Here is a 21,235-nt window from a genome sequence, read left to right on the forward strand (position 1 = left end):
CACTAAAATCTGAGAGCATTGACCAGGTGCACCGGTAGGGTAAGCGTCCTCTGCTTTTCTAGAAACACCCGCCGAGTTGCTCATAAAAAGTCAAGTCCGGGGTAGACAAACGAGGAAAGGAAAACTATAACCCGTTGAATAAATCAGTTTTCATGGTGCTGATGGATACACCATAACGATCCACGAGTTCATGATGACGACCATAACACTTCTGTAGTGATGACTTCAATCTTGTAGCAACATAACCCTGTTCCAGAAGCCTATTTGTTAGAGTTCTAGCGCGATACACAAAGTCTGCGTAGTTTCGGCAAGCTCTGGTATAATGTATGAGTTGTGATATGAATACTCCATACGCAGGAGCCGAAGGGATGTTGCCACAGATGAAAGGAAAGTTGACAATTCTGAATGAAAAGTCATCACGTTTGTCGTAAAGTTTAGTCAATAGTTTTCTATTTCTATCGGAAACACCTGTACCAAGTCAGGATCTATGCGGTAAAATTGCAATTGTTCCTTTAATGTTTTTGCTTACTCACAGACTTCTAATGCATTCGGAATAACATATGCAATTTGTCATATTCAATTAGACATAATTAAAAATCATGTAGCGCATCGGCTTAAATAGACTTGATCATTGGCCAGTCATAGTCTCATGTTGTTGAAATCAGTCGCTTCAATGCCTTTACCGCCGTATTATTCTTATAAGTGTTGACATCGCAGTGTCATTAATCATTTGATTAAAACTAGTAAATATTTGTTTCGCTTTTTCATAGGTTAATTGCTCTTAGTATGTATTTGATTTGTTTTGTCCGGTTTCATTATTAGGCACAATATTTGCTTTAAATTGTAAAAATTCAAGCAGATCCCATCCATTTTTTTTACGCCAGGTATTTGTTTCCCTAATTCACAAGAAGTCCTTTCTGACTAAAATATTATATTTATTTGGTTAGAGGATGACTAACACTTTGTGTCCTATCAATTTATTTTTACTCATATTTTCTAGTTTTAATCTCTGATCAAATCCGCTAGTACTATTTGATAGGAGAAAGTATTTGACAATCTATGCATAATTGAATTCTAATCTAATGATAAGTAGGTATAACGAACAGACAACCCGAGAAACACAAAACAGTCGCTGATCATGCTGAACAAATGTCCTTCTAAATTGGTCAGTTAAAATGGTCGATTGGAATATTATATTTAACAACATATACCCTCGTTAAAATTTCTAAAGTCAAAAATGGAAAATGTTGACAAAACATTTTTTTCACAAATAAGCGTTCAGTTGTTTAAAATGTTTCAAATTAAAGGACGATATGTTGAATAAAACAAAGGCTCCAAAAAAGCAAAAATATATATATATATATATATAAAAGTAAATGTAATCAGATAACTAAGCTTATATCGAGTATACAAACAATAAAAAAAACCAAACAAAACTGTAAAAAGTTGCTTTTCAAAAATGCAAACAAGCAATTATTAATGTACAATTTTTATCTCATAACCACAAATGATGCCATGTATATAGAACTTATGATGCTATGCGAAATGAAAAACAATCTTTTATATACGTTCTCAAAAGATGGTTAATACTTTTAGTTAATGAATAAATCCTGTCTAAATGTAATTTGATTGGCTAATGCATTGAAGATATTGCTCAATGGACATAACTTTATATTAAGATATGCCTCTTTGCAGAACTCCTTTTTAATTGATCAAAACAAACACCTGTGAGCAAAACAAAAACAAAAATACAAAAAAAAAAAAATAAAAAAAAAATACGTTATTTGACAATGTAATCGTGTCCATTGAGAAATTACCTTAATTTTGGGTGTTTACATTCAGAATATTCCCCTACGTGGATTATCAAATGCTAACGCCAAATATTAAAGTTATTTCTCAGTGGACACAATTGTTATGACAGTCATTCCTTAATTATACTTTTATAATTTCATTAACTATGCCCATATACAACATACAGTGGAGTATGTCGAAACCGTTTATAGTATGACATTTTAGAAACGAACTCTTGTAATACATCCACAGAACCGACATGGCAAATTATACATGTACAACATAATCAAGATCTTATTGCTCCGCACTTTGTCACATTTGCATTTCCCACTTATAACAACTATTTCAAAACGACTTTTATTATATACAACATGTAGTGGGTACACTGACTCAGTTTAACTCACTGAAACATTAGGTTTTTTTCTCAAGTAAAACTTTTATAATATCAATATGGTCATGTTTACATGCAATATGTAGTGAATTCCTACTTGTCTCACTACAGGTATTTGACATATCTGTAATACTAGCTATAGTATATGCAATATTTTTTTCATAATTCAATTATGACCATGCTCACATGCATCATAAACTCCTGCCACAGCACAACTATGAGACATATCAGCATTTATCTCAAGCAACAATTTTACAATTTCAGTATGACCATGCTCGCGTGCAACATTCAAAGGAGTAACTCCTTCCTTAGTACAACTCTGTGACACATCAGGATTTCTTTCTATTCTCACTTTTACAATTTCAGTATGACCATACTTACATGCAGCATAAAATGGGTAATTCCTGCCCCAGTACACCTCTGCGACACATCAGCATTTTTCTCTAGCAACATTTTAACGATTTCGATATGTCCCTGCGCGCATGTACCATATAGTGGAGTGTTTCCTAACCTATCACACTGTGACACATTCGCATTTCGCTCTAGTAACAACTTTACGATATGAAGATGACCTTCTTTACATGCAACATGAAGTGGAGTAACTCCTGATTCAGTATAACTCTGTGACACATCAGCATTTTTATCCAGCAACAATTTTACAATTTCAATATAACCGTTCTCGCATGCAGCACAAAGTGGAGTAACTCCTGACTTAGTACAACTCTGCGACATATCTGCATTTCTTTCTAGCAACAAGTTTACAACATATTTATGGCCATTCACACAGGCAAGATACAGTGGAGTATGTTGTAACTGATTATACTGTGACACATCAGCAATTCTCTCCAGTAATATTTCTACAATATCAGAATGGCCCTCTCTACATGCAGAATAAAAGGACAACCCTATCAAACCCCAATCTGAAACATTCGCATTTTTTTGGTAAAAGCTTTACTATGTCAATATGACCATCTTCACATGCACCATCTAGTGGGGCAAATCCTTCCTCATAACAACTCTGTGACGCATCAACATTTTTCTCTAGCAACATTTTAACGATTTCGATATGTCCCTGCGCGCATGAATATATAGTAGAGTGTTTCCTAACCTATCACACTGTGACACATTCGCATTTCGCTCTAGTAACAACTTTACGATATGAAGATGACCTTCTTTACATGCAACATGAAGTGGAGTAACTCCTAATTCAGTACAACTCTGTGACACATCAGCATTTTTATCCAGCAACAATTTTACAATTTCAATATAACCGTTCTCGCATGCAGCACAAAGTGGAGTAACTCCTGACTTAGTACAACTCTGCAACATGTCTTCATTTCTTTTTAGCAACAAGTTTACAATATATTTATGGCCATTCACACAGGCAAGATACAGTGGAGTATGTTGTAACTGATTATACTGTGACACATCAGCAATCTCTCCAGTAATATTTCTACAATATCAGGATGGCCCGCTCTACATGCAGAACAAAAGGACGACCCTATCAAACCCCAATCTGAAACATTCGCATTTCTTTTTAGTAAAAAATTTACTATGTCAATATGACCACCTACACATGCACCATCTAGTGGGGTAAATCCTCCTCATAACAACTCGGTGACGCATCAGCATTTTTATTCAGCAACAATTTTTACAATTTCAATATGACCTTGTTCACATGCAACATAGAGTGGAGTGACTTCGTCTATAGTACAACTTTGTGCCCCATCAGCGTTTTTATCCAGCAACAATTGTACATTTTCAATATGCCCATATTCGCATGCAACATACAGTGGAGTACATCCTTCGCCGGTACAACTTTGTGATACATCGAGCTTTCTCTCAAGAAGCATTTTAACAAGATCAATATTACCATTTCTGCATGCAATAAACAGAGGAGTATCTCCTGGTTTCCCAATATGGCGTGGTTCAATACCATATCTTTCTGCTAAATAGTGGATATGCCGAGTCGCCTCATATGTAAAACGCACTGGAGTTAATGTTGACACAGTACAGGTCTGTGATACATCCGCATTTCTCTCCAATAACAATTTCACGATATTCGTATACCCACCGCTACATGCAGTAAACAAGGCGGATTCACCTTTGAACTGGGACACATCGGTATTTTTCTCTAGTAACAACTTCACAATATCAGTATGCCCACCATCACATGCGCCATGCAGCGGAGTTTTCCCTGATTCACCACCCTTTGACACATCAGCGTTTTTCTCTAGAAGCAGTTTCACGACATCAATTTTACCACAGAAACATGCATCATACAAAGCAGTATACCCGCAACTACAACATTGTGACACATCAGCATTTTTGTCCAGTAACAAATTAACAATATCGATATGCCCATTTGAACATGCAGCACTCAACGGAGTGCCCCCTGACCTACCATTACACTGTGAAACATCAGCACAAGGAGAACATGTAATAAAGATTCTGTGAAAGTTTCATTCAATTCCATTCAGTTGTATAGAAAGAGTAACGAATAAGAGTTAGGTCCCCAATGTCCCCGTATGTACAAATGATAAGTCCATGTTTTAATAGAAAGTGCACAGTAAGAATAATTTTTAATAATTTAATGATGCCAGCGCAAACAAATCGTGTTTACATCTAGAAAAGAAGACGCTTACCCTACCAGTGCCATTCTTTCGCATGCTATTTTGTATACTTTCAATTCCCAGTCGTCATATTTGGATTATATTCTTTTCATTACCGATCGAATCCTGCTTTTCCTTGATTTCTCAGTCAACGTAATTTATTATCGAACTCGAATCCTAAAAAAAATACCTTCCTGTGCTAATGAATATGTACCAATATACTTTTTTCGTGTGCATACACTGCTCATTTAATTTAACCTGCAATTTTTTTTATCCTTGTTTAAGTACTGTAAATGTATAAATCTGCAGTTGTCGATATTCGCAGATTTTTCAAATGAATACAGTTGGAGGTAAAATATATTTTTTTTATAAAAATATATTTTGCGTTTCATTACGAAATAGAAAGTTTCGTCAAGCCCAGTATGATACGACCGAAATAGTCGAACCCTGATCAGATCAGGCAAGTGTGGGGACAATATTAGTTTTTGACATAATTAAGCATAAGTACATTATTTTGGACACAAATGGTCTGCACACTAATATGCACAAAATTTTCAAAATCTGACCAAAAATAAAAACGTGGATATTTTATGGTGTGATCCCTTCTACCCTTGCAACTAGAAAACAGTAAGAGATATCTCAACACGCAGGCCGTGATTTGTATGAGAAATAAAAAAATATCTTTTTTTTTCGAAATTGGACAAAAAATAAAAATAGTTAATTTTTTTAAGCATACCCCAACTTTGACCCCCTATAACCTGGAAACGGTCTAAAACACATAAAATCTGCTTTTACATTCGTTTACCAGAATTAAATAAGAAATACAATAGAAAAGAAAAATCCAAAGTTTCGATCTTCAATCAGTCGGGAGAAAAACAAATAACAAGTTTGAAATAATAAAACAGTGTAAACTTTATGTACAATTCGTAAACATGGCTACCACCGCTTCGACAAAAGATCCGAGCCGTTCAGAGGCTTACTAACTGCTTTATTCCACTCATTTTCGGCTTTTATTCAAAATAATTTTGAAAGAATGTATACTAGACGGCTATAAATGTATGTTATCAGTAGCCGATAAACATCTTGAAGATTGAAATTGACGACTATGTCACGTTGTCAGTTGCATGGCACCATCTGCAATGTCGATTTCGAGAGTCATAATGACAGATATCATATGAAAAATCTCAGAAATGTATTCTATTAAGAGAATATAGTTACATTTACTGTGTATATCATTAAAATACGTTAATCTCATTGGAAGAGGATTCAAAGGAACCAATGTTACAGCGGTAATCAAAAGAATGTAATCCAGGGATCAAGACCAGACATGGAAAACAGACATACACAACAAAGAACATGAAGTAACTAAAATCATACATATAAAGTAACAAAAGTAAATGAGCAACTCGGACTCCACTAAAAACTGGGAGCATGGACCAGGTGCACCGGTAGGGTAAGCGTGTTTGACAAGGAAGGCACTTGTCTTTTTGGTTAGTATCTTGATCACCATTATTATTTGAAACAGTTTGATCTCAACTTACAATGTAAGAAATAAGTTTTCACCGTACTTAGATTTGATTGTGCTCAGTAAAGTTATGAAAATGAGCCAACTCTGGTCATGTCATCAAGCAGAATGCATTTCCAAATGTACCTTAAAGCATAATGCATCCACCAAGTTTCTCAGTAGCAACATTTATACTGCATACCATGCTTAAATGTATTTGTATCTAAAAAAACAAAAAAAATAAACCAGAAATTTAGAAAGGTTATTATTTAGATGTATTTTTGTAATATTAAAATGCTCCGATAGGCCTGTACTTAATCAAAATGTAATTGATTTTATGATTTGTTTTATAGGGAGGAACTTTCACAATATCAAATTTAGTAACTAAATCATACATACAAAGTAACAAAAGCAACTGAGCAACTCGGACTCCATTATAAACTGGGAGCATGAAGGTAGGGTAAGCGTCCTGGATAATTGGTTTTATACATGTTTCATGGGTTCATAAAACTTATTTTCCAGCTATTTATAACCTGTGAAAATACTATTTTTTGTTCGCTACCAATTTTCATGGTTTTCGTGGGCAGGCCAAACCACAAAATTTGGTTCCGAACTAAAAGGAGAATCCCATTGCCGTGTATACTGAAAACCTCAAAACTTCAAATTCAAGAATCCACGAATTAAAGTACTTTCATTGTAGGTCACGCCATAATTAGATGGACAAACTTTATTGATCATTTACTATTGTTTATGTTCTATGTATGTCTAAATGTTTCATCTGCATGTAATGGTGTTGACCAGTATAGCATTTTGAAAAGAAGCGCTAGTAAGCTTACCTGAAAATGTATTTACACGTCAATGAAACATCAAAAATGACAAATGCAATTCTTTTAAAAAAATACAAAGCAGTATTAAAGAAATAAGAATAAGACAAATAGTCTCTGTCATGGAGAAAACGCAACAAAAAGCATGTTTTTTCCCCCCAAAAATAGCATATACTTCAAAATTGTTGATGAAGTATTGATTATGAAGACTTATTTTCAACTCTTTCTTGGTTAATGTAGATAATGTAGACAGTGAAGGCAATTAAGGCAGAAAAAATAGAGGTGTGTATAAAAAGACAGGAGGTAAGCTTGCCTATCTGGGACACATCACTAAGCCTAAAAATAAGCCTCTATAATTACATATACCAGTAGTATATATCAGTGTCAGTTTAATGTATCAGATAAAATGAAAACTTCCGAAATAAATTATTTATTTCATTATCCATCATATAACCTTGTCAACAATTGTTTAGTGATAAGCCATATGAATATTGTAGTCACTGACTGTACAATTAGGCAATGCCAGTTCTTACTTATTACACGTTCTAAATATATAATGACAGAAAATCCAACTTTTTATTCAACGTATTACCTCCCTTTAAAATATTGTGAGATTCCTCAGATTCTGGTTTTATAATTATGAACATTTTTGTTAAGCTACTGCTTACAAAGCATTTGGAAGAACAACTAAAAATATTCTTAGTTTACAGGCCCTTCTTTGTCCCTTGTGATGGTACCTCATTAGCCATTCCATCACCATATTTATGAAATGTAAAACGGTCAAAAAAAAAATACCTCTTTTATCATTTGTTTTTGCAATGAACAATGTTAAAAGCATTCCTATTACATTTTTAGACAAAAAGTAATAATGTATGTTTTCCCTCCTAAAGTTTTTTTTAGAGAATGACCCAAGAACCAAGTAATTAACTTTGAAAAGCCTTAGGAGAATTAGTTACACACCATTTACATAATAAATAGTCAATAATAATTGTTATAAGAGTAACATTATGCATATGATACACTGTTAAAATCATTCAAAATGTCGGTCTCTGTAAGAATCAGGCAGCGTGTGAAACATGGTATGAAGAAAACCCAACATTTTTGAAAATTTAATTTGGCTATTTGCACCATCAGAATCAAGGAAAAAAGACAAGATTTTCCACATCATTTTGGTAAATTGAGTTTCATTATAGTGCTCTGGAACTGAATATTTCAAGGGCAGATAACCCTGTCAAAAACCTAATTTTTCTAACATTCTATTGAAAAATTTCTGTCATAGCAAAGGTCAAATAATAGTCTAAAACTAAAAGAACTATCCTTTAGTGAAATTATATTGTCAGATTAGTGTGTTTTAGACTCTTTTTCCATTTTGCCTGATTCTTACAAATACATACACTTAATACAATAACATAAAACTAAGAGTGACATTCACTCAAGCACTGTACTGAATCGTCAACAATTTACATGTAAATAATATTTAGTATTGACCACTTCCTTCTAAAGCTTATTTTACAGAACAAATAAGGACAAAAATGATTTCAAAGGCAATGTTATACTTTTCTATAAGAAAACACCAGTCATGGTGAAATTTGATGAACCATTTCGAAAGTCTAGCAGACATTTTCAGATATTCTGACAACTTGTAAGGTAAAAATGTCAAAATTAACATTCGTTTGACAAGTTTTAAAACAATTTCACCAATACTAAAATGCATGAAGAAAGAAGAATTTGCTTTGCTCATTTTTTATCATATTTAACAGCTAAAAATAAGTATTCTAAAATGTTCTAACCACACAACAGAGAAGTCAAATACCATCCAAAAACCAGACTGGCTTACTCTTGTATAAACCAATAAAATGGAAAAAAAAAAAATTAATTTAAATTGAAACATCTAAGTGTTGCAAGCGAAATGTCAAGCAAACTTAAAAACCAATCTTGATACCCCTTGACCCGGTTTTACAAATATCTAAAGTTGAGTTGAGAATTTCTGCAAATCCTTTCTCGACTCAAAATTCAACAAATCAGGACTTGGTTCCAAAAACAAGAAAAAACAGTTGGCACTGTTTCATGTTTTATGTCCAATTGTGGTTTCAACAATATATCTGATTGATATCTTTTCAAGCTGAGAAGAATTTGAACAATTCTTTATTTTGGATAATCTTTAAAACAGAGCCGCAGGTGAATTCAACTTTAACAAGTGATCTAGTCATTCTCTATATCACCATGGTACCACTGCAGAACTTCTATTAAATAAATTAAAACCCTAACAATTAACATGGCTATAACAACATTGTTTCTGGTCTCTCCATATACTTTTTGAACTCAGCCAGCCATTGTGCTCCTACAGCCCCATCTACCACACGATGGTCACAGCTCAGTGTCACTGACATCATAGTAGCTGAACTGTATCTGAAATATAAAACATTGATATTAAAAATATTGACAATCTGTGAGCCAATGCCCATAGATGATTTCGAGTGGGTTTATAATAATTTATCTTCAATTATTTTCCTATATTAATTATCAACCTTTGGACAAAATACTATAAAAAATCTACAAAATAAAGTATCAACCGTAAAATTTCAGACTTACCCTTTATCACTGTCCTCATCTACGACCAGTCTTTTGTCTGCTCCTCCTACTGCTAATATACAGGCCTGAAATAAGTTAAATAGAGCCATGACTGATTTTCTGAAACCATTCTGGACTAACTATATTCTTATGTATTTCAAAAACTTTGACCTACTCAAAGTCTGGACTTTTTTTTTTAGTTGGGTTTTTGCAAGTAAGGTACTTTTATTCGCAGGTGTCAATTTTTGTGGTTTCAGGGAAAAAAAAAGACTTGGCAACTCAATCATACTGGGAAATTTCTTTTTCATTAGGAACTAAATATCCAAATTCATATGTCAAGCATTTTCACCAAGTACAGCCAATTTGGTATATTGAAGTTTTTATCTAGTTAGCACACTATGGTAACCATACTGCTAAAACAGTATACATATAATTCTATCTAATACAGGGATGTTTATGCTACTTTATAACAATCCATATTTTCTGCCATATTTCATGAAAATGACCTTAAGATCCTTTTTTTTTGGATAAGTCTCCATAGGATTTTCAAGATCATTTTCATAAAATATGGCAAAAAATGTGGATTGTTATAAAGTAGCATTAACATCCCAGTATTAGATAGAATTATATTAGGTGTATACTGTTTTAGCATTATAGTTGTAACAATGTGCTAAGTCTCAATCCATAGATTTTTACAGTCAAAAGTCATAGTAACTATGAAGAAACAGTAACAGAAGGCACTTGGAAGAGATTCATAATCCATAAATGCCCATTTTGCAGACAAATTTTATAGAAACTACAGAGAATCAGTAAAGGTTAACAATTTCCGAGAATATTACATACCTGTGGTGGATTTATCACTGCTGAAAATGACTTGATTCCAAACATTCCTAAATTTGATATTGTGAAAGTTCCTCCCTATAAAACAAATCATAAAATCAATTACATTTGATTAAGTACAGGCCTATCGGAGCATTTTAATATTACAAAAATACATCTAAATAATAACCTTTCTAAATTCCTGGTTTATTTTTTTGGTTTTTTATGTTTGTTTGTTGGGGTTTAACGTCCGAGCAGCAATTTGGTTTTTTAAATACAAATACAAATACATTTAAGCATGGTATGTAGTATAAATGTTGCTACTGAGAAACTTGGTGGATACATTATGCTTTAAGGTACATTTGGAAATGCATTCTGCTTGATGACATGACCAGAGTTGGCTCATTTTCATAACTTTACTTAGCACAATCAAATCTAAGTACGGTGAAAACTTATTTCTTACATTGTAAGCTGAGATCAAACTGTTTCAAATAATAATGGTGATCAAGATACTAACCAAAAAGACAAGTGCCTTCCTTGTCAAACACGCTTACCCTACCGGTGCACCTGGTCCATGCTCCCAGTTTTTAGTGGAGTCCGAGTTGCTCATTTACTTTTGTTACTTTATATGTAAGATTTTAGTTACTTTATGTTCTTTGCTGTGTATGTCTGTTTTCCATGTCTGGTCTTTGTCCCTGGATTACATTCTTCTGATTACCGCTATAACCTTGGTTCCCTTGATTACTCTTTATCTAAGCAAGTTTCATTTGAATTTATGAAGGCAACCTCCAGTGAAGGAAGCCATTTATGGATGAACAAAAAGAAAGCTGCCATTGATTTAATAATAAAAGTCACCAATTTTTCACATTTTTCTCAGAAATAACTTGAGGATTTACCTGAAATTCATGAGGTTGTAGTTTTCCTTCTCTGGCTTTAGCTGCTAATAAAATTACATCTTGACTGATCTGTGACAGACCCTGCAATAGTAAAGAAAGTTAGTACAAACCTTCTTGGGATCAAATTTCATCACATCAAATACTGAGGCCAGATAAAAAAGGATGTTATAGACAATGACAGTGCACTGACGTGATTTATACAGGTGACCCTTAGAAATGCAGGAAAATAAGAGACTGCACTGGTTCAAGCCGAATTCATACATCAAAGTTTGTTTCAAGTCAGTGCACTGTTATTGTCTTTATACTGCAGCAAAAATGTAAAAGAAAAAGAGATATTTGAAGTAAGAGAAATGTTTTTTCATACAAAATGGCAACATCCTGCCAACTTCAAAACAATGTAATGTTTGTGACATCACAACAGTTAAGTTATATTCAGTCAGTGACCACATATCACTTGTAAATATACAGTCAGTGCATTTTGACTTCTCAAATTAAACAGCTGCTAATGAAAAAATATCATTGTACTTACAACGGTTCTATTGATCACTGTAGTTATCAATTTTTATGGTTTTGGGGGGGGAGGGATATATGTTATGTGGGGTTCATAAAATCATGGTTAATATGTCAATCAATAAAAAAAAATATATTCACATTAACTGTCTTGACATGGTCAGTACAAAAAAATGAAGTTTTAGCATTATCAGATGTTATGCTGAAATGTAATTTACAACATTGCAACAACAAAATTCAAAAGGGAAGTAGTTCAAAATACAAGTATACAATGATCCTCGCTGATCATACTCATTTCCTAACATGTAGAGGATACTACTCACTGATCAAACTTAATTTCCTAACATGTTGTAAATAATGCTCACTTTAATATCAGCTCTGGATACTATAGGAGTAATGAGACCAGCCTCTGTGGCTACTGCTACATTTACATCTACTACATTGTATCTGAAATATTTTTACAAATCAGAAATTTGAACGGCACTACATAATGCAAGAAGCAAATCTAGAAAGAATATGTAAAAGAAACATAGATGGCCCTGTTACCCATAAAATGCATTAGACCTTTACACTGGGCTCAGATATGGCGCTACCTTTTGGTCTTGTGTATTGTGAAAATGAGTGTTAATTACTTCTTAGTAGTGTTACTCCAATGATTGTAAAGTGTTATCCAAACAATCAATAATGTCAGGTCTTTTCTAAGAAAAGTATTAGTGTGTAAACTGGATCAGTTCAATTACAAATTACACGAGTCCAACAGACTTTCATTATATGTTTGTGAGGAACTTAGTAGTCCAAAACTTTATCTTAAATAGGCTTAATATCATTAGAATCCTTTTAAACTGGAGATCAGGAATTTATGTCATGGGATCCGTCTGGTCTGGCACATGGAAATTGCTGCAACTTTGATTACAAAATTTATTTAAAAAAAAACACAACAAATAAACAAAAACAAACAATAAAAGACTCTTTGAGAACAACTACTAGTAACCGTCTCAACCTTTCATATGAATATATTCCCAAATAAGCAAATCATGAAGGAATTATTAAAAACTAGAAAAACTGAGAGCAAAGCTTGCTAGGTGATACTCCTCGCTTATCTCATTCAGATGGAAATTAGGTGCACAATGGCACCATGTGATATAGAATGGCTGAAAGTTTCACCAAATTTCATTCAACGGTTTAAGAGGAGTTTGGGATTAGAACCCTTGACAGAAGGATGAATGGAAGAACAGCATGATCACTATATATAAACCTCCCACTGTGCTGGAGGTATGATACTTACTGTCTAATGGTATCATCCAACCATTGTGAGTTAGCTTCCGGTACCTTTTTACATGATAATGCAGAGGCTTTGATAATAAAATCATTTACTGATAATTTAATATTGTCTTTAGATAAAATCTCATTTAATTCTTTACGTAATCTGAAATGAAAGAAAAAGAGTAATTTTTATACTTTAAATACTGTTTATCTATTGTAAGAAGTTGTTTTTGATCGTTCCCTCTGCAGGACTCCAACTCATACCATTGTGACATCTGTGGCAACACCGCCTGCACGAAGTCAAACATTTTGTGTAGATGTAAGTAGACGTCTTCTCAATACTTTTTAACCGATAATTTTTCGGCTGCCAAGTTTCACGATTTGCTTTATGAATAGGGGTACAAAATATTGGTGATTTTAATTTGCAGAGTCCATAGATACAGTTTATGGGATTTAACTTTGAAATATCTGGACTTAAAATTGGCAAGCTTTTATGTTCCCCAATGCTTTCATATAAAGCCCAAATTAGAACCTCATGAAAATTCCCACTACATAGTATCTTAAACAAAATAAACCAAAAAAATTTACGTGTACAGTACAGAAATGATGCCCTCGATTGGACGTCTAATTCAGCAAATACTAATTCTCGGAACACAGGACCATCGGGAGATCATACATTTGGAACTGGCATTTTGTCTGTTTATACTTAGATGAATATTCATTTGTTTTTTTTTCAGTAATTTAACTTTTACTTCTGATTAAAATGACCTTTTTTCACCTTTTGTGGCAAGTGTAGCAAAACTTACCCCCATAACTACGACAATTTTCACCTCTACCATATGTATTCAAATCTATAAGATGTTTTTTGCTTCAAAAAATTATGTTTGGCTACTAAGAAAAATGTTAATGTTAAAATTTGGGACTTGTTCACTTCTTGCTTAATTTACTAAGTGCTTAATTGCATGACTGTTTTGCCAAATTTTCATGAAAATCGCCTGGACATACAAATTCCTTATTATCTTAAGACAATAGTAGCATAAGAGCATGCTACTATTGTCTAAAGATAGTTCGTTATTTATTAAGAAATGGATTAGCATCTTAAAGCTTCAGCTTGTTTCCGTATCCATGTGTTCCATTATAAAATCGTCACATCATATCTTGATGTATTCTTTGAAATAAAAAATTCGTTTAAAATAAACTAAAGCTTTAGCTGTAAAAGACAACTGACAAATGATCAAATTTACCATAGAACAATAAATTGGATAGAGGGAATATCTAAAATATATTCAGGAGTGCTCAAGAACCAAAAAAGATTGAACCAGTGAGTGGAAATTGTTTTGAACACTAATATAATCTTTTAATTTCTTTGAAAGTGTGATCATATTTTTGTTATTCACAGGTACCAATTGATTATCCTTTTGTACTACATTGTATACCGATTATCAAAATTTTTTACAGTAAGAATATATGATTTTTAATAGCAAATGAAGTTAAGTAGCACTCCAGCTAAGAATCATGCAAAATGTGATTCATGGGTAAAAAGCCTACATATTTTTATTTTTGATATTTTTTTTGAAATGCCATAGTAAACAGAAATTAACAAGTGGTTTTTCATATAACCCGTGCTCTTAGGAGATAAAAATTGTATAGAATGCACTGTATATTTCAAAATTAAGGGAGATAACTCTGTAAATGCCGCTCAAATGCAATAGAATCTACTGGATTTTCAATGTTGATTATCTTCTAAGAGCAGGCAAATTTGAATGAATAATTACACATTTCATAGTACAGACCCATAAAACAACTTAATTACAAAAATAAAAATATGTAGCCTTTTTTAGGGTGTATCACATTTTTCAGATTTTGCATGATTCTTACAAAGACAGCTACTTAATTATTCAAGTTTTGAAGCTTCATTATTGACTCAAAATAACCAGTATGCTACAATTGCAAAGTTATGTGATGTTTTACCATGGCAAACAATAGAATGAAATATCAAATGAAAACCAAACATTTTTTTTTGCCTAAAATTATTTCTATATATTTAAATGCAACCTACATTTGAGATTTTTTAGTTTATTTTTATAGCTTTTTACCTTCATGATCTTGTAAGAGAAGCCATTGACAACAAAAATAACCCTTGCATAATCTTTTTTTATTAATCCATAACAAATCCTATATCATCCATTTCTTTAGAAGGCTAGCTAAGGTAAAATAAAAAGTCTGTTTCCTGTTACCCTACCTACCCTAGTTTTTGTGCCTACCCTACACATTTTATGGCTATTGTGGTGCAAGTACTGTTAAAGTCTAGATTGTTGACCCATTAACTCAACAAAAATTGTTTTGAAAAATAAAATAATTTCCCTACCTACCTTCCCTATTTTTTTCTTGCTGGTAGCAGGAAACAAAAGGGTTTTTTTTTTCGTCTTACATTATATCAGTCCCCCCTTTATATTTACCTTAATACTTTTTCTACATTTAGATCTATAGTTAAGTAATAATGTGGTATTGTCTGTTTGGACTGTAATAATCTCTTGGCAATTGTCTTTCTCATATTGGTCAATGGAATATCAACATAGCTTCCAGTTGGTGCAGATGTTGCCACAGCAGCAGGGGAGACAACTGCAGGACTAAAGTTCATTACATCATCAGCTCTGATTTCTCCACTAGGTCCAGTACCTGTCACTTGCTAAAATAGAAAAAGTACTTTTTTTTTCCAGTTGTGACTTCCAGACTTTGATTAATGCTACTGACAACTAGATAGAATTATATAAGATATAAACACCTTTAGTTTATTTTTAATGTTACTTGAGAAAATAGGGGCAACTCTTTCAATGTACCTGCGTAGAATGACTACATGGTGATGTTTTGGGGCCAGCTGCAACCTGCCCTATGTTATGAGGATTTCCTTGTTCACTGCAGACCAAAGGGTAGCCTTGGGCTGACATTTTCACTCCGGTGGGTTGTTGTCACTTTGGCATATACACCATACATATACTCGTTATACATGTAGAAATTAGAACCAAACTAATACAAAAGATTTATTTACTCATAGCTAAAAAAAAGACCTGTAAAATCTGTTCAAATTGGTAATAGTCCTATCAATGAAACATGTTGCGTCAAAACAAACTAATAAATGTATCCCTAAAAAAGAGGTGTGTAAACTGATCACTTGCCTAAAGAAAACAAATGATTCAGTATAACAGAGGTTACTCAAGACCAGTATTTGTATGTTAAACAGGCTATTCAGTGCAAATAAGTGAATCAGACATTGAAAAGAATAATCCCAACCGTGCAAATGAATTTTTATTTTATGAAAATTGAATAATAACAAATCCTTACACTAAGATCAATTCCTCTTTCAGCTGCTAGTGTTCTGGCGTAAGGCGAGGCTGCAATCTTCCCTCCCTGAGGGGGTGGGGAAACTGCCTGTGATGGGGGCTGTGCTGGCTTAGGAGGAGCAGCTGGAGCAGGAGCTGCCTTAGGAGCAGCTGGTTTTGGAGGGGGAGGGGGAGGCGGAGGTGGAGCAGCAGCCTCAGGGGCAGCAGCTGGTTCCTTCCCTTGGAATTGGTCGTCCTCTGGTTTTGGCTGGTAGTCTTTAAAAGCAGCAACATCTTCTTCATGTTCCACTATAATACATAACAGCTGTAATACAAAAAAAAGGTGTAAATGTTTCATTGATGTACTTCCTTCAAATGATTTTTTAACTAGAAAAATTTGCTTAAGGAAACCTCCACTCCCTAACCTACATACAGTGATTATATGGTCAAAATATAAACATATAAGTCGTCAAACAAGTTGGTGTCACTTCAGTCTGAAACTGAATCCCACCATATGGCATGTATATATAAAACTTCTGTCAAAATATAAAGTGGCTTTGATAAGTATGAGATATGCACAGAAAAAATAAACAAAACATCATGATGACTAAATACCTTATGCAAAACAAGAGGTATTAAAAAAATAAGCATAATTAAGAAACAGATTTTGCTACTGATATCAACAGCTTTAACATATTTCAATGTCTAGTCTCTAAACATTCTGATTCACACAAATAGCTTAATGCATTCTTACCAACTATGACTTTGAAATGCATTTATACTATTCTATATATATTTTAAGCAACTATTTGATTTTTATAGATGGTGGGAATAAAATCAACATGTTCATCCTGATTTTTTTTTTCCTAAATTAATCCTGTACTAAATTTTCATTTTCCATTGTGACTTGCTCCATCTGGACTTTAAATTTTGTAAATCATTAATTTTGGTCCTTCCTTTTTAATTTCAATTCAATAAATACAGTCAAATGGTTGTTTCTTTATATACTTTGCCAATGGGAACATCTTTCTCTCCTGCAGCAATAAATATTTTGGCAAGATATCCTTCTTCTGAAGATTCAAACCCCATAGTGGCCTTGTCTGTTTCAATTTCCGCCAACAAATCTCCTTCAGCAACTTTATCCCCTTCTTTTTTCTGCCAATTGTTGATAGTCCCCATTTCCATGGTAGGTGACAGGGCTGGTAATACCACTTTGGTACATTCTGGATATTCTATACAGGAACAGAAATAGAACAGTTAAGTATTTCTCTGTCTAAGAATCAGGCAAAATGTGTAAAAGGTGTGGCACAGGAAGTAAAAATACACAAAGACTTTACTGAATTATCAAAGTATTTATACCTCATAACCTCAGGAAATTACTGTCAAAGGGTTTTTGTAAAGTTTGCCTTTCTAATATCTTGTTTTTCCCAGAGTTTTTCATTATATAAGCAGTCAAAAAATATCTACATCACCACAGGGCTCACACTACTGGGCGATTTGGGTGAAATAGTTGCCCTGGAGTCGCTCATTTTGCCCTCAGACTACACCGAAAGCGAAGTGAAGTCGGCCTCTCATTTATAGACATCACCCATGATCGGCACTGTACTGTCTTTTAGCAGTATTTGACCAGAGTTATCTCTCTTCTGATAACAATTCAAACAAAAATGGCGCCCATTCGAGAAAATAAATTGTAAAATTCTTTACAAAACATGCAAATTTGTCGTGTGGGTTCTTTGGACGTTAAATTTATCTTAATTGATAATTCAGCAGAAAACCAGTAGCGTTTCTTTTGATCTTCGTGTTTCATATCAGAACAGTTAATTCTTCATTTCGACGGAACATTTCTTTAGCTTGAGACGAGTTTGTACCGACCGCTGCAGTCTACAATACGTGTCAATAAAGTTTCAGTCTTGATTTGTCAGTAATATTTTTTTACATGATTATTGATACTCTTGATCAACATCTATCAAGAGACTGGATACTTTGAACAAGAAATCATTATGGATTAAATGGGATCAGGAAAAAAAAGCAGAACAAAAAAATTCCAAAAGAATGTCACTGCCTGAAATTTTCTAATCCAGTGCTGCTAAAAAAAAACAAAATCAATAGGACAATGCAATGCAAGAAGCTTTGCTTTGTTCAATCCAATTACATGTATATATTAATTTTGCTGTCATAAATTTGGTAAGGAGTAGAGGTATAGATTAGAAATTCAATTTCATGAATATACGATACAGTCAATCATTCAGTCAGCAGGCTGATTTCATTTTGTCCAAAATATTTAGTTTCTTCAATATGCAGCTTAAAGAAAAAGTAACATTTATCTCAATAACAGAAAATGAATATATGAAAATGCTTACTTATATTGTGTGTAAGTAACATACATTTTATAACACATATAATTTTCAAAAGCATTAGTAAATGATGCACATACACGTTCACTTCTCCCTGTTCATCCCCACTTCTCCCTAGTGTCTCTCTGAAAGAGAAGTCACTTCTCCCTGTTTTTCTCAAGTAGCTTGAGCCCTGCACCAATGCTTCTGGATAAATTTAAATAGCTTTTCAGTTGTTTTCTAGATGTATTTGAATACATTTGCAGCAAAAAAGACCAAATTGAAGAAAAATGTTGTGCCATTCATCGCCTGATTCTTACACAGAATGGTACTTAATTGCAAAGAGCAAATAACAAAGATTTTTTGAAGGCCTGAAGAAACTGTTCACCCCAAAATCACACAAAATCTTAATTACTGTGAAAGTACTATTGATCTTTGATTACCAATTTCCATGGTTTTCAAGGGTAAGAAAAACCACGAAATTTGGTTTCCAAACACAAGGAGAATACTGAAAACTTCAAAACCACAAATTTAAGAATCCACTAACTTTTGTTTCTTCTCTAAATCGACGAAGAATTGGTATCCACGAATTAAAGTACTTTCACAGTATGTGTTTCATTAAAATAAATGTCACATATATATAGTTTTGATGTAAGGTAGATTACGTTAGAATGAACAGTGAATTTTGATATGAAGCCTCTTGAGTAAAATAAAAGATATTTAATGTTATATTTATTTCTTGAATTAGTTGACAAATAAGAATTATCTCCCCTTAAAAATTAATGATAGAGCATTCCATTTGTAAGTTTTCCTGCAACTAGAATAAGATTTATGTGAAACCAAATTTCAGAAGCACTTAATACCTGTACTATAAAATCTGTTGTTCAGGACAAATCTGTGTACTTCTAAAAGTTGCCTTGAATTTTTATGGTGTGGTTGTCTACAAAAATATATTTATAGAATCAATTTATTAAAGAACGAACTTAATATGATGATAAAGGGGTGTTAGAGGTGAATTGTGGTTAAACCATTTAATTGCAAGAGAGAGGTAAGGGCAATAAAGTGTACTTAATGGAAAAACTGTGTTTTGATATGAGCGAGTAGGATAGAAACTAGACAGAAGAGAGATTATACCATTCATTATACATTGTATTGTAGCCATTCACCATGAATGCAACAACATGGTATTTAAAGAAAAATTAGAACAGAAAAAGAAAACAGCACAAATCCTAAGGGCACCTCAGTGTACTTGCAGCTGTGTTGCTTATAAAATTGGATGAAATGACTGTTTCGAGCAAGTCATTACACTCCTCGAGACGTTTAGGTTGCTCACACACGATACCCATATGCACACTAAACACTCACCAAATGCACAATAAACAAACTAAACACTCACCAAATGCACAATAAACAAACGCTACTATCATGCATTTAAATGCACGATAAACTAACGCTCTCAGGTTGCGTTTAAATGCATGATAAATGAACATTTCTAGCATGTGTTTAAACACAAGATAAACAAACGCTACTATCATGCATTTAAATGCACGATAAACTAACGCTCTCAGGTTGCGTTTAAATGCATGATAAATGAACATTTCTAGCATGTGTTTAAACACAAGATTGACAAACGCTCAGATCATGTGTTTAAACATACAGTAGACAAACGACAAAAAATAATAATATTGACATATAATGTAGACAGAAAAAATAGGAAATGAAATTATTTAAATTAATAATAGCAAAAAATATAAAATAATAGTTAAATCAATGAAATTACAAAAATAAACAAACGCTCGTATCATGCGTTTAAATGAACACTTCTAAGGTACGTTTAAACGTACGCTCCTAGTGTGAATTTAAACAAACGCTTCTATCATGCGCTTATACGAACACCAAACGACGTCTAAACGCACGTTAAACGATGCACAAACTCTTAAATGGAAAACGTGAACATCTCAAGGAGTGTATATATGTACACATATTTCTAATGAAGAAAGAGTACAGTAAAAGACCCAGGTCCTTCCCAAAAACAGTAGGTAATCCACCCATAACTGAACATGATTCAGTTGGGACATATTCACATTTGTGCATGCCATTGATAAAAATAAATTTACGTGAACATTGTGCAATCCTACATCCAAATATGCCTTTAAAATAAATCTATGCTAATATTTTTTTTTATTATTATTTTAGTGAAATGAAGCTCTTGTCTGGTGATCTTTTTTTTCTACTCGAGTACCTTGCACTGAAGAAGCATGATTTGGAAGCTAGTGCTCTAATGTTGTTGTTATTTTTTCTTTGAAGCCTCAACAGTACTCGAATGGCTCGCGCAGGACGAAACATCGTCGATTTTGTGCGCTCTGCTGCAGCCTGCCAATGTCAGAATCAATGTCACCGT

At 33.3% G+C, this 21,235-nt stretch overlaps 1 protein-coding gene across 1 annotated transcript; it reads right to left on the bottom strand.

Moving 5' to 3' along the window:
• Positions 1-7,536: 7,536 nt before the first annotated feature.
• On the bottom strand, positions 7,537-21,230 carry LOC148598307 (dihydrolipoyllysine-residue acetyltransferase component of pyruvate dehydrogenase complex, mitochondrial-like). Its single transcript, XM_088560168.1, has 11 exons — positions 21,077-21,230; positions 19,698-19,774; positions 17,510-17,733; positions 16,524-16,826; positions 15,641-15,870; positions 13,204-13,344; positions 12,284-12,365; positions 11,409-11,489; positions 10,537-10,611; positions 9,715-9,779; positions 7,537-9,531 (listed from the first exon to the last, which is right to left on the bottom strand). The coding sequence occupies exons 1-11, from the start codon at positions 21,178-21,180 to the stop codon at positions 9,402-9,404; spliced, it is 1,512 nt and encodes a 503-aa protein (XP_088416294.1). The 5' UTR covers positions 21,181-21,230; the 3' UTR covers positions 7,537-9,401.
• Between the last annotated feature and the right edge of the window lie 5 nt (positions 21,231-21,235).

This window comes from Perna viridis, chromosome 14 (genome assembly GCF_037379345.1).
Source record: "Perna viridis isolate PV_CMFRI_1.1 ecotype Kerala chromosome 14, ASM3737934v1, whole genome shotgun sequence".
NCBI lineage: Eukaryota > Metazoa > Mollusca > Bivalvia > Mytilida > Mytilidae > Perna > Perna viridis.

Excerpts from the sequence above, each read along its gene's own strand:
- LOC148598307 (XM_088560168.1), bottom strand. The coding sequence starts at position 21,180 with ATGTTTCGTCCTGCGCGAGCCATTCGAGTACTGTTGAGGCTTCAAAGA. Across the intron at positions 13,345-15,640 it reads AATGTAGAAAAAGTATTAAG|ATTACGTAAAGAATTAAATG; the intron begins GTAAATATAAAG and ends CTTTCATTTCAG. Across the intron at positions 12,366-13,203 it reads TTGGATGATACCATTAGACA|ATACAATGTAGTAGATGTAA; the intron begins GTAAGTATCATA and ends AAAATATTTCAG.